This window comes from Stegastes partitus, unplaced genomic scaffold (assembly GCF_000690725.1).
Source record: "Stegastes partitus isolate 25-593 unplaced genomic scaffold, Stegastes_partitus-1.0.2 Scaffold753, whole genome shotgun sequence".
NCBI lineage: Eukaryota > Metazoa > Chordata > Actinopteri > Pomacentridae > Stegastes > Stegastes partitus.
In genome coordinates this window covers 303,256-318,186 of record NW_007578484.1, presented here as the reverse complement: position 1 = coordinate 318,186, position 14,931 = coordinate 303,256, and the positions used below count along the sequence as shown (strand labels likewise).

The window sequence follows — 14,931 nt, the reverse complement described above, 5'->3', positions numbered from 1 at the left end:
TGGTTGTTCTGGGTTCAGACTCACCATGATGACTCCGATGCCGATGCCGACTCCACCGATGATGTGCAGCCGGTTGTTGAACATCTCGTCGATGGCGGCCGGACAACTCTGACGGACGAAACGCAAAGTTTAACCATCGCAGTCGAGCAATAACGGACGTTTTTTATCAGAGTTTGAGCTGCACACGTGAGGATTCTGTGATTTTCAAAGCTTTTGTAAACTTGCGGCTCTCTGTGAAGGATTCTATGAAAATGCGTATATATTCACTTAAACAATTAAAAATACAAAAAGCATCACAAAGATTATTGATTATTGTGTAACTGCTGATAGAAAGAAATGGTTTGTTGTATATAAGAAATCAGCTCATTAACTGGTTAAAATAAGAATAAAAATAATAACATTGGAGAAATTTTATGATAAAACTCTGACGTGAAACCAAACATCTCAATATTATACATCCATCCTTCTCAATAATAGCTTGCAAATTTATTTTTTTAACTAGACAAAGTAGAAACATTCAAATTTTATGACTCGGCTGATTATAGCATGACAAAAAAAATCTGTAGAAAGAAAATATTTCATCAAAAAATGGGAAGATCAAACTTAATTAATCCCAAAACATATTTGTTTGCCAGATATCGCTCAGAAAACAAAACTAAATAACAGAAAAACAGCAGGAGATAAGTGTAATACATGACTATAAACAACAATAAATGAGCTAAAGTAAGACTAGAAATAAGACGAGCAACGATTCTGGAGAAGTAAATCAATGTGAGACGTGAAAATGAAATATTGCATTTGAAATTGAAATTTTAAAGAAAATAACCAAATTAATAACATAGAAAGACAGCGTTTGGGAAAAAGCGGTTTGAAAATGTCAAATAAATGAATGAAACATTTTAGAGACCAAAGAAACGATTAAAATCACTGATTTTAGTTTTTTGTCGGTGCAGCTCATCGTCATAATTTAAGTATATTTGGTTTTTTATCTTTAATAAATTGGTGATGCTGGAATTTAAACATTCAGGACGAATGTTCTACGTTTGCAAACAACTCGTGTTAAATTCGACCCATTCATACGGTTAATATAGCGTCGTTACCGTGGTGATGAGGACCTCCAGGCCCTCCTTCTTGGGGCAGATGTCTTTGGCGGCGTCGATCACGGTTCCCGTCGGGCCGCAACAGTCCAGCTGAGAAGACGAAATGACAAGAGGTCAGAACAGAACCGCTGACGAATCAACGAGCCGATTAGCTTGTGATTGATCAAACAGCAGCTAAAGCCGGCGTTCTCACTCCAAAGTGAATGAGCCTCAGCGTCTCCTTCAGCGCCTCCTGTCTGGTGTCCTTGTAGTTGGCGTAGGTCTGCTTGTAAAACTCGGTCACGTCCTCGACCACCTGCAGACACAAAGACAAACTCAACGCACACGTCCCGACTGATCACATCGATAAGCGCCGAACGCTGAGAGTTGGTCGTACCCGGTCCTTGTTGGAGAGACCCCAGATCCCGGCAGCCACTTCCACGGCGAAGATGATGAGCAGGAAGAAGAAGAACTGAACCAGAAAACAACACAACCAGGTCAGCGGGTTGTTGGAAAAGTTTCATAAATGTGATAAAACTACACGTGATCATGTCTAATTTACAAACTCATCCACCTCAGCTGAGCTTAACACATTTTCCCCTGAAACTACTCGATGGAAACACGTTTAAACCAGATTTCTGGGAATGAAACGGTCTTTACAACATCAGCACCTCTTAGGTTGATGCGTTAAACTTCTCTTAACAGACATTAGTTCAGATATTTCGTCGTGTTTGTGTTCGCCTTATAAGTTAAAATCCAATATTTACTCTCTTTTTGCTCCATTTTTGGTCTCCACGACCTCCTCAGAGAAATATTTATAAAAGAATCCAGTACCTATGGCGGTGTTGAACTTTAAATCTGTTATGGTGGGATGGCAACGAGTGTGTCCATGAGTATCTCATATCACGACAGCCTGAGTGTCAAACATCAGTTTCATCCATATCAAGAGTCCAGATTGTGACATAATCAAGAATCTGAGGCTGGACTTGAAACTAACGCATCATTTCTGATCGATATCCAACTCTTCTACCTAAATGAAGAATCTTTTATGGTCAAAAATGACCCGTTGTCGCTGGATTTCATTTTGCAGCAATCGAATTTTAATTCTGTCGTATTGATAAACTCATTTAGAGGTGAAAACCTCACTTTTTAAAAGGTATTTTGTGTATATTTTCTCCAAGAAGCATTATTTTAAATTCCTTAAACGTCAAAACTAGCAGAGGATATGGAGTCGTGCTTTGGGATTTTGCAGCTTTAATAGAAGTTTTTTTGTTTGACATGAACTGGGAGGTTATGAGATTTACAAAGGAATGAGTGTTGCAGCTTTGCGCCGTGGCAGTTTATGAAAATATACACAAGATGGAGGAAGGACATAAAGCAAACGCAGGAAAACTGCTGCTGGATAAATACGAGGACGGACTCACCAATCCCAGCATGCACGGCGACTCTTTGATGGCTCCGCAGCATCCCAGGAAGCCCACGACCATCATCAGGGCGCCCGCCGCGATCAGGATGTACACGCCTACAACAGAACAGGGTGATTAAGGGTTAGGGTTAGGGTTACCTGTGAGGGAACAACAGTGAAACAAGTCCAGCTTGGTTTTATTTCTAGGACGCGTCGTAAAGGAGCTTCTCTGCCGTTCTTCAGCTTCTCAAACATGAAGGTTTAAAGCTTTTCCACATCTCATATTATAGTAAACTGTATTTTTTTAAATTTTTGCACTATTGGTCGGACAACTAAGGCGTCACTTTGAGCTCCGGGATGCTTTAGTCACAGTATTTGAGGTTCAAAAATCAAACAGCTGAACTGAAAAAAGGAGTAATGACGATCACCTCTAGCTGCATGCATGTCCACACCACTGAACACATGAGTACTTCATGAGTACAGCTGCTTATTCATGTAATTATCCAATCAAACATCAATCAGGTGTCAACAATGTCCACCTGATGAATTTCATGATCTTTTTTTAGCTCCATGTTTGGTCTCCACCATCTCCTGGGAGAAAGATTTGTCTTTTTAGCTACTAAAAGATATTTTATGTTCCCCAGATGGTCCCAACAGGATCTGCAAGAACTGCAATGGATTCTGTTGGACCATGTTGGGTTTTTACATGTTTATATAAATCGGGGTCATCTCGTCTGACAACTCTTTAAAAAAAAAAAAAAAAAAAAACATTGTTTATCCAAAAATCAAGACAGATTCAGTAGCTGCATGGATTGTTTCCTGCCTAAAATATCTCCAGAAACACATTTCAGTTACCTGTTTATGTTATATAAGAGATGTTTTCCAGATGTGCTGCTATGTTGGTAGCAACCAGAGAAATCACTTAAGAAACACCTGCAAATGTCTAATCAAGAAACTTGTGGCAGCAGTGTCCATTTACTGAATGAAAGTCCAATATTCACTCTGTTTTAGCTCCAGTTTTGGTCTCCATCACCTCCTGAGAGAACATCTTTAACTGCTAATTGCTGATCATGTTCACCAGCTGGTCTCCAGTGTTCACAGAATCTGTCATTTTCAGACTACTTCCTGTAAATCAGTAACATCCAGACGCAACTCGTTGCCCCAAATGCTCTTGGAAGTACTTTTAAACCGTCTGTCGTCGCCAAAACAGACAGATTTAGCAGCTTAGTGGCTTGTTCCTCATCTAAAATGTTTTCAAAAACACAGGAGCAAACAGCCCACAAATGAAAGAATTCATTTTATTAGGAACGCCTATACACCTGCAACTATCACATCAAAAATAAATAAAAAATCATGTGACAGCAGTGTCTGATGACTTAACGTCCAATATTCCCTCTATTTTAACTCCGTTTTTGGTCTCCACCAACTTCTGAGAGAGAAATCAGTTTCTTTGACTGCTAGATGCTGCTCTGTGTTCACCAGCTGGTCTCTACACAGGATCTGTCATTTCCTGATTTGGTTTCTATGTAAACAGCCGTGTAATGCAGGTATTCTGGTAGCGCCGGTTGTGTCTCGAGAGACGAGGCACTTTGCATTTGGATAAAGGTAAATATGGACTACATTATGCAAGTCTGAGCATCCAACCGCCAACCAGTGCCTCTGAAAACTCACCAAGAAACTTTAAAAACTAAAAAACTACCAGTATAAACTTTATTTTTCTTACTAACTTTAGTCCAGGGGTTTTAGTAGGTTCATAAATATGACTTGACTACACGTTATCATAGATGTGTGCATTTTATTTTCTGTAAATTTAAACTTACCCACATCAATCTATTATAAAAACCTTTAACGATGTCTGCACATAAAGAAAAGCTGGATAAAGATGTACTCAAACTACATTTTTGGGCAGAACATCACCTTTTAAGTAGCTATGTTGAATCGTTAGCAAACTGTAGCTCAATTCTAGTCATTTATTTGGAGTCGTGTTTGAGTTAAAGTCCAATATTTACTCTCTTTTAGCTCCATTTTTGGTCTCCACCATCTCCTCAGAGGTTTCTTTTACGGCTAAATGGTGCTCCAAGTTCACTAGCTAGTCTCTAAAGTCCACAGGATAAGTCATTTCAACACTTCTATGCATTGAGTCATTCAGCTTTATCGTGTGTTTTTGGCAAAATAAAACAATAACTGACAAAGTGAACGTCATATTGTATTGAAGGAGACTTAAAACTAGCCGTAGAGATCATGAACTCATTAGGAAAATGTTCAAAGATTCAACAAATAAGGTGAAAAGTAGCTAGTTTCCTAATACATGTCTTTTTCCAACCAGAGTCGCCCCCTGGTGGTCTCAAGAGAGAATGCAGGTCCAAGGCTTCACTGGTCACACCTGGAGACGACGTCTATTTTAATATCCAGCAGAAGCTTAGAGGAAAGTTTCGTCTAGAAACGAGGCTGTTTGAGAGCAAAGGGAGACTCGACCCGGAACGAACGTGGATGAATTAGTCAGAATTTGCCTGCAGGGCGCCTCGTCTGCTTCTCACACCGTAAATTTACATTCGTTGTTTGCATGTCGTGTCACAGCAGAGACTGATGTTACTCTGGTTTGAGCAAATATCAACCAGATGAATCCACCAAAAGAAATGCATGTGGTCCAACAAAAACATCTTAAATCATGTTGCGACAAAGCTGCGATGTGAGTTTCCAACGATCGAGAGCCATCAGCGGTAATCTGACTGTTTCATTGTCCCTTGATGTGGCTTTCGAGTGGATGACTCATAATAAAGAAGATGACTGTAGGACAACAATAGCTGCAGCAGCGCTGAAGTCACGAGCACATTAACCGCACACACAAATATTCCTCCTCCGGCGCTTCTTCCCTGCAAAGCCGTCATTAAGATGTTTGTCATTTCCAGCCCCGTCCTCCGTCGCCTCGCTGCCCACTTTCAGTTTAACGGAGGCGAAAAAAAAAAACAACACAAAGACAGAAGGGAGGGAGCGGCTCCGTCTTTCTGTGACAGTTCCTCCGAGAATACAAAAGCCGGAGAACAAAGGCGTCCCTGTCCGGTGGCGAAGAATGAAAGCTATGTTCGGAGGATCCGCCTCGCTGTGGACCAACGGTGGCCTCGGCTGCCCTCCGGACGGCCCGCCGCTTCCATCCTTCACCCATCAGGTCACCGGTGGCCTCAGTCAACAAGCAGCGAAGCCAAAATAAGTCACAACGATGATGACAAACTGATCCTTGTGTCAGTAGGTTTGGTGGATCAACTCATTTTCACCCACTGTGGGCTCACGATGTAAAGTCCTGCACCTCCATGGACACAACAACCATGACAGAGCTCAAATGCCCGTTATGAAGCCATGAAACCATAAAGAAAGAAACACCTGATGCTGAACTTCTTCCTGATTATACACATTGAACCGTTTACACACTGCCTGCACTTCAACCGACAAGCTTCTTGTGATTTTTGAGTCAGTCGTGACTTCTTGGTTGCAGAATTTTTTGGTCCTTTATAGAATCTGATGCGAACTGTTTGGTTTTTAAATCGAGACGTGCAGAATAAAGTGATTTTGCTCAAATACAAAAGTCCTGCATCTCTATGGAAACGGCACAACCACGACGAGAAGCGGTTGAAACTCAGGAACGTCGTTTTGCTCCATCTAGGGGTTGTCTGAGCTATAACGATCTATCCCAGGAAACCGAGCGACCGCAGAACTCAAGCAGTGATTTATTTTGTTGAAGAACTGAGTCTCAACTTCAGCGTGGCCAAAAAAGAACCAAAATAAGCAATCGAGCAAAAACAAAACAAATCTAAACCAAAATACAGCCACTTGCCTTCCTAACTACTGAAACCAGGAGACAACAGTTAAACTTCTGTTGTTCTGAACAAAACTTTGAAAAATACCTGGACTCCACACACTACAGATATTTAGTTATACATGCGTTTACAACCTCTACACACTGTTTCTACGATGTTCCACCATCAGCTGGATGCATCTCCAACAACTGGCTCCTCTGGTCACTGTCTATGAGCCGTGCTGCTTTTATTTTATGGATCCAGTAGGTTTTAATTTCCTCTTAATCTTTGCTCTGCATAAACACTGTCTGCACCTGAAAACTCTGACCAACAGTTTCCATCATGACTTCATCTGTTGTGTTGGAAGCAAAGAGTCATAGTTTTTTTTACAGAATCTGTTCATGCAAATGCCGTATTTTTGTCAACAACTCTGAATGCGTCACATAAATGAAGAGATTATGATGCAAAATTCTTGGTTACAGCTAGAAATATTGAACAATTCTTTCCGTTTTGAAAGTTTCTAGCTGTTAAATGGCGTCATTGGTTTCTTTCAAACCTGCTACCAGGTTTTGGAGTTCAGAAGGTTTAAACTTGCCCATAACTCAACCACTTATGCCGTCTGTTAGCTTGTACGCCCTCTAAGCTGTTTTAACCGACTCAAACATGACGATGACGACAGAAAATTGGCTCAAAACGGAAAATAAACACGACACAGGACAGAGCTAAGCTACATGCTAATATATGACAGTACAGAAAACACTGATTTGTTTCAACACCTCAAACACAGAATCTGAAGATCCCACGTCCAACAAAAGCCCTAAAACGTACCATTTCTTCGTCCATTTTCCTCCAAATCTGATCATAATTTACAAAAATAACAACGTTCTGTATTTAAGGAGACTTAAAACTACACATTAAGACCATAAAGTCATTATGAAAATGTTTATCCAGCGAGAAGTCTGCTCGCTTTCTCATCGGCTTCTATTTAATCAGAGGAGTCGCCCCCTGCTGGCTGTTGAAGAGAACGCAGGTTTAAGTCACTTCTGCCTCAGCTAACTGGGACTATTTTCAGTGGCGGATTAATAAAAGGACGATGCTTGAGTCCAGATAAACTGAATTGCGTGTGTTCAAATTAACTCAAAGCAGGACTTTGATGGACCAGTTCGGACACATTCGCTGTTGGTTCGAGTGTTTTAAAGAGCGACTGTCCTCCTAATGAAGCCACAAAGCCATCGCCGTGACGTTCACTTAACACTGAACTGTGCCTTTAACTCTTACAGAACCACAAAAACACATGAAACTTTAATGATCCCGGAGGAGTGGCGCCACTTCCGGACCGTTATGTGGCTTTTAAAATGCACAGCTTTCCTTCTGCCCCTGGTTTTGTTTTCCCCTCTGCTAATTTCTCCCTCGACACCGGACAGGAACCGACCGACAGCACGTCTACGATGGTTTTTCCCATGAAGCATTCTGTTGTTGTTGATTGCTGAGCTGCCTCTGATGTTCTCTTTGGACCACAGTGATGTTGTATTACATTTAATAAAACCTACCCTCAGCACTGAGAGCCGGTTGGTGCGTTTATGAGGATTTTCCTTCGTCAGTGTTTTTGTGTGACGGTAAAAGTCTCACCGGTGAAGAAGACCGACGGCGAGTCTTGTCCTTCAAACAGTCCCGCCGTCCTGGAGTCGAATCGCAGCCACAGTCCGACCGCCAACACGCCGGTTCCTGCAAGCTGCAAGAAAACAAACAGAAAAACATCTTTACGGTCACAGCAGGAGGTTCAGGTTGACATCTGGTGCATCCATGAAGCCGACTCGTTGTCAGCGGGTCAGTTTCTTGCACTTTCTCCCCCATCTTTGCTTAGTGAACCAGTTTGTCTTGTTGACACGACGTTCGTAGGGTTGTGGTTCCATCATGAGCTCGGCTGTGGTTTAAGACTGAGGATCGGTTACACGTCTATTTACTAAACCTCACTGCGGTTTGGTTCTGAAACACCTGCAGAAATCACCTGCAGAGGCTTCTGAGGTTTAACCTGCTCCAGTTTGATCTGAATGAACTCGAGTTTGATTAGATTAAAAAGAAAAAAAAACAAAAACCAGAAATGTCAAACCACAGAAACAGAAGTGAGCAGCGTCTTGTGTAATATGACCTTCATGTCAAATGACTCACGGCGGTGTCACATCACAGAAACAACTTTTTTTCTTCGAAGTATTTCCTCTTGTGAACAAGAAAAACAAATATCGCAAATTCAGGCTCCAGAGTTGATTCTCAAAGCAACAAAAGTGAACCTAAACCAAGTCCATGTGTGATTTCCAATCAGCCAAACTGGATAGAAACGGTTCTAAACTGAGCCATGAGCAGCAGAACTTCATCAGTTTTGGACCTATGAGCTGAGACCATGTCCACATCATGACTCCACACGGAGAAGAACTGAACGGAGGAACTGAAAGCATCCAAAAAGTTCAACATTATGAGCAGTCGTCCTCCTGAAATAACTCCAAGGACGGTCAGCTGCCGTCACAATCTGAAGAACAGCTGCTTCAGACTTGGTTCAGGGCTTATCGATGGAGACCAGCGTTGGTGTGAAGCTCAGACAGCGAAGGACACTTTAACCTCGGAGGACAGGAAACACGACGTTACTTGTTCTTTGACACAAAAATTTTAGATTAAACTTTGGTAAACAAGCCTGTTGAGACCGAGATAATGTTTTGAGGTTCAAATGGAGTCCAGATGTTTGGTGTGACCCTGAACCAGGACCACCACAGTGAAGCATGGAGGTGGAAGCATCATGATGCGGGGCTGCATGAGGGCAGAAGGTGTTGATGACATTCATAGATGCTCCATGAATCTCTGAGGATAAACCACAACACAACACTACAAAGAGACAGAAAATTACTAAAATAAAGACGTAAATGACCACTGAAGATCCAAACAACCACAAAAAGGAAAACAGCCACAAAAACATGCAAAGTGACGACAAAGAGACACAAAGTGACCCCAGATCCAGTTTAAAGGACGGTTCATAACATCAACCTCTTGCCCGAGAACATGAAAACAAGCTTCACTAATGTCGGAGAACGTTCTCTGGTCAGATGAAGATCAATGTGTTGGACTCAGATGGAGTCCAGATGTTTGGTGTGACCCTGACCAGGACCACCACAGTGAAGCATGGAGGTGGAAGCATCATGACGTGGGGCTACATGAGGGCAGAAGGTGTTGATGTCTGAGGATAAACCAGGTGACTAGTTGACAACATGATGCTGTTGATTAAAGTTGAATTCTGCAAATTCGACCGATTTCACAGCAAACATGAAGTCGTTAAGAACAGCTTCGTGCTACCAGCTGTCAGAACGCTGAGCTGCTGATCCAGATGTGCAAACACGTCTTTAAGTTACTGGATCCAGTAGAAACGCTCTCATCTCGCCTGCACGACTTCAGTTTGTTCAGCAAGTCGACAATAAACCTGGTTTGGTTGGTTTGTGTGTCAACAGCAGCTGTGCTTCTGTAATTAATGATTTAAACAGTTTGTGTTTGTTAACGTGACCGACTGTCGGTTTGGGAACTAACTGGTCTAAAGGCCCATTTCTTGGAGGCTAAGCTGCCTGTGCGGCTAAACTCCAGATAAAACAGGAATGTTTCCACTGAAGCTGAACTCGGAGCTCAGAGCCGCAGAATGAAGCTCAGCGAGCTGCAGAAACATTCTTCAGACAAACAAACCGAAGCAGACGAACCTGATCGACCAGGAGCAGCTCCACATGTCTGCAGCTTCTGGTCGCCTCGTGGGCTTTTCTAGAACCTCGAGGATCTTTGTGCAGAACGTTCGAGGCCCAAACAGTGACGTCGCCGCGGTAACGACACAGTGACTCAGGATCTCCTCGACAACCACTAATCACAGTTTACATCGGCTCTTTGTTGCCTCCATACCGGCATCCTGACGTCTGCTGTTGTGCAACAGCGTCTGAATGCTTCGTGTCAGAGCAGAGCTTTGCCTCAACTCGTCCTCAACACGCCTCCTGATCGGCCTGCCGACGGTGAATCACAGCCGTCAGCTCAAACCACAAGGTTTACATGATGTAAACTTGTATTTGTGGTTTCCTACTGAAAAAGGACAAACTCCCACTTAATCCGTTATTGGATTAAATAACAGAAAACTAAAAACTGGAACTAAAACTGGTTCTTCAGTGACGCCAGAAAAACTAGTGTTCGCTCCAAAAAGGAAAAGAAAAGAAGCTTTTAGCTGCTTGGACCAGAAATAGGATCAAACTGTGTCGAGATTCTTAGAAAATATTCATAAAAATGTGCAAATTTTTTAAATAAAATATCCAACAAAATTGAAAAGGTGAAAAACTTCAAAATAGTCTAAAATAAAGTTTTAATTTTAAAAAATCCCAAAAGGTTTAAACTTTTAAAGAATAATCAGAAAATGTCAGAAAAATATTCTGTTAATAAAAAATTTCAAAAATATTTATAAAAAGGACAAAATAAGAAAATCTTCAAAATGCTAAAAATACAAAAAAAACAAAACAAAACACCACATGAACCATATGGCAAGAAAAAAAAATCTCTCAAAAAGTCAACAAAATGAAGGTAAATATCCCAAAATATTCATAAAATTAAAAGAATAACATTTTGCAGAAGTATTTTAAGAAAAAAAAGTGAAATAAAAATAATAAAGTTTCTCCAAATATTAAAAGATATTCGGAAAAAATTTCATAAAACATCCAAAAACAATAAAATTCTTCAAAAATTTTAATTAAATAAGAATTAAAAAAAAAAAAATAATGCGTCGAATAGAGAGAAAAAAAAAGCCAAAAAATATTTTGAATGGAAAGATTACAGCAAAAACGTCAAAGAAAAACCGTCTTTATAAATAAAACTTCACGTCTGAACTGTGAATATAAGAAGATTCAACATTATTCTGGTTCCTCCATTAAAACACGTTTAACGTTTCAGCTTTAAGCTGTTTCAAGATCTCAGCTGGAGATTCTGTAAAGGACTTTTGTTTTTACAGTTTGATTAAAACAGTGGTCAGCTGCAGCTCTAATTTCCTGCTTTTAGCTGCCAAGAACCTTTAAAGTCCATCAGAACCAATTCTCCAAACCAGGAGGTTCTTTAACTGGAAGAATCTTTATTGTCCTGATGTTTGTTCAGACGCCGTTATTCAGCCACTGGAGGGAAAGTTCCTGATAAGAACAGATGTGATCCTCGATAGAGTGATAACATCATTCAAGTCTCACGTGAGGATTCAAGGTTCAAGGATTTAAGGTCTTATTGGTCACAAACACAGTTAAACGGTGCAACAGGCAGTGAGATGCTCTGTGCTCCTGGTCCACATCGAAACAACAACAACAAGATAAATAATAATAATAATAATAATAATAAGATAAATAAAGATGAATGAGAATAAGGAGCCGAACACACAGGAAGTGGTTTTAGAAACAGGAAGAGAAGAAGCAGAATATCAGATTGTTGCTCCAGCATCATTAAAACCTTTTGGGTCTCAAAGATCCACCAGCTGAACTCATTAAACTGCACCAGGTATCAGAACCAGAACCGTCCAGCAGTCGAACGTATTGAAGGTTTGACCGAATACAACCACGTCTTAGCCTCAGATTGTAATCATTCCTGAGTCTTGTTTAAAAATTCACCAGAAATAAACCGTCGCCAACAACCAGAATCTGTCAAAAACTAACAATTCTGCACATCTCGGCACCAACAGGAAGCCTCGACCCACTGAGCAGCATCCAGCAGTCATGGAGCTAAAATTCACAGAGTTCAGGTTGAACTGCAGGAAGTGTTTAATACAGGATCGATCAGAGGAGCACGTTGTTGGATTCATTCAGCACGATGAGACGTCTTCCAGAATCAGAACAATGTTCTGGAGGTAAAAGCAAGAGAAGAAGAAAGAAGGAAACTCTTCATGAACGTCATAAATCCTCCTGCAGAGCTTCAGAACAAGGAAACTGTTCTTTAGTTTAAACCTTGTCAGTGACCTCGTTGATGCTCCACCTCGACACCGAGTCATGGGAAAGTGGTTCAACTGAACCTGAGTCAGCGCCGCCACGCCCAGCTACCCGTCAGAACCTCCGACTGCAGCCTCGAGGCGAAGCTGAACTCGTTTTAATCTGTTCACCACAGCGACCGGGTTTGTTCGGTTAATGAGGTCCGACCGCGAACGTCACACGACCTGCTGCCAGAACATCAGATCTACACGTAGATATGATTAATAATATAATAATTCAGCTGTTTTACACATAACGACCATCAGTTATGATTAAAGAGCATCAACAGGGCATCTGTTGTACACTGTAAAAAATGTGCATAAAGAATCAGTAGAGATCCAACAAAAAACATTAAAACTATGAAAATAGCAGCAAATGTCCTGAAAATAAATGTGATTTTTAGTTTTAATTACAGAATAAAACTGACATTTTATGAAAAAATATTCAACACAAGAATTCCCGGTTTTAAAAAAAATATAGAATAAATTTTTTTTTAAATGTAGAAATGTACAAATGTAAATGATCTTTTTCCTGTTTTTTCCAGTTAACATGAAAGCTAATAATTTTTCTGTAATTTTAACTGTAATTTAACAAAACAAGTGAATCCTGTAAAACAAAACCTCTTTGCTGTTTTAAATACAAGAAAAAAGTCATTTTACTATCAAACTTTAAATTATTCATTGTCTGGCCCTGTTTTACTTTTTTAAGATTTACATGAAAATTAATACTTTTTTTATTCTGTGATTTTACAGGATATCATCTGTCATTTAAAAATCTATAAAAACAAAAAAAACAGGAAAAATATACATGTAGATAGCTGCTTTAAATACATTAAAAACACCATTTTTTAAAAAAATTAAAGAACAAAAACTATTTGTAAAAATGCAGATTTTTTTTATTTGGACATTAGAGTTTTTAACTATTTTTTTCTTTTAGAATAACATGTAAATGAAGAAAGTTTTCTGTGATTTTATCTGTAATTTACCAAAACAGGGACATTCTGTAAAATAGCAGAAAATCGTTTGAACCGTTATTTTTTTACAGTGTAGTCGATATAAACAGCAAAACACGCTGTAAGAAATTCAAGAGGATCAAATTCCCTTAAACTGCATTAAAGGAGAATTTCACTGCGTTCACCTGAAGCTCTGATCTGATTGTTGTCGGGTTAAAGGTTCAAGCTGCTCTAATCTGCTCTGATCTCCTAGATATCAGCCTCCATGGTGGGCATGACTCAGCGCCCTGGTTGACTGATTTTATTTCTTTCTCAGACACACTGAAGAAATTTGCAGCAATTTCAGCGTCCGGCTTCTGGAGATAGTACTTTAAATAGTACTTTCTGCTGCTGTACCACAGTAATTTCCCAGACTGGGATTAATAAAGTATTTTTCTATTCTATTCTTCTATTCTAACTCATCACACAGGAAACCGACGGGTTTCATCAGGAAGTTCAGATGATACGAGTTCTAAATCAGGAAACGATGTGCAGGAGTGGACGTGAGCAAAGAACCCGGTCATGCTTTAGGTTTGCAGAAGTTCGATTGTTGTTCTTACGTCAGTACAAAAACTCCTGTGAACCTCTGAACAGCACAGCCGGCAGTTCAGCCTAAAGTTCACAGATTTTTTGTTGCATGACTGCTGGTAGCAGATGAATCAATCAGCACTGAACGGATGCAATAAGAACTGTAGAATTTTTTGTTTTTTTCAGAATCTGGTTCCTGCGAATTCTTTATTTTTGGCTAATTTTTAAACGAGGCCTCCAGAATAAAACGATTCTGATCAAATATCCTGAAGTCAGGCTCAGATTCGGTTCTTTTTCCTGTTGAGCAGCTCGCTGATGGAAAAATGTGAAGCTCTGACGTTTCTTGCTCAGTGATTTTGGTTGAGGGAGTAAAGCGGCACAGTTTCCAGCCTGCGTCTCCACCAGCAGCTTCCTCCAGGACTCTGGTTCTGCTGCTAATGTTCAGTAAAGACTCTCCGGAGATCAAAACAACGAAGCGTAAAGACGCAAACAGCAGCTTCCCCCCCGAGAGCAGCAGCAGCAAAACAAACAGGAGCAGGCGCCGGGTCGGTTCTTATGGGCTTCAGGACGGGACCGAACCACCAGAATTCACCTCGTCTACGATCAATACGTCCAAAATAGACTGATAAACATCACATCAGGAGGGTTTCAGGACACAAACTGATCATCTGAAGCAGAAAAATTGAAAATAGGCTTAAAAAATAAAAGACTAAATGTTTGTTTGTCACCAGAAAAAACAAACAAACCTTAAAACCAATAAATAAAAGGCTCAGATTTCCTCCTAAACTGACAGAAAACTCATTTTAAATGTGTTTAAAACGGCATTATTTGGTCTTAAGGTCACTTTAAGTTTATATTTGTTATTTACAGCTTTATTGTGAAGTCATTCTGAACATGTGACGTCATTTAAAAGCTGCTGCACCAAAAAATAATCTAAAAAAAATGAGTTTTTTTCTTCTTATTTTAACAGAAACATACAACCACAAAGAGACAAAAACAAAAAAATACTACATTATGTAGGAAAAAATGCAAAGATGCCAAAACAACAAGTTTCACTTTATAAAAAAATATTAAAAAGTAAAAAAGTTGTTTTAAATAATAAAAATGCTCAGATTCACCTCAGTCGTGTATTATT

At 40.1% G+C, this 14,931-nt stretch overlaps 1 protein-coding gene across 2 annotated transcripts in view; it reads right to left on the bottom strand.

Annotated features, from left to right (window-relative positions):
• Positions 1–14,931, bottom strand: part of LOC103364503 (CD9 antigen-like) — a 29,239-nt gene that overhangs the window by 1,470 nt on the left and 12,838 nt on the right. For both annotated transcript variants that reach the window (XM_008291648.1, XM_008291649.1), the window contains exons 2-7: positions 7,905–8,007; positions 2,504–2,601; positions 1,477–1,551; positions 1,294–1,395; positions 1,101–1,190; positions 25–108 (exon numbers count right to left, since the gene is read on the bottom strand). In XM_008291648.1, the coding sequence (XP_008289870.1) occupies positions 25–108; positions 1,101–1,190; positions 1,294–1,395; positions 1,477–1,551; positions 2,504–2,601; positions 7,905–8,007 (552 nt within the window). The remainder of the gene's footprint in view (positions 1–24; positions 109–1,100; positions 1,191–1,293; positions 1,396–1,476; positions 1,552–2,503; positions 2,602–7,904; positions 8,008–14,931) is intronic.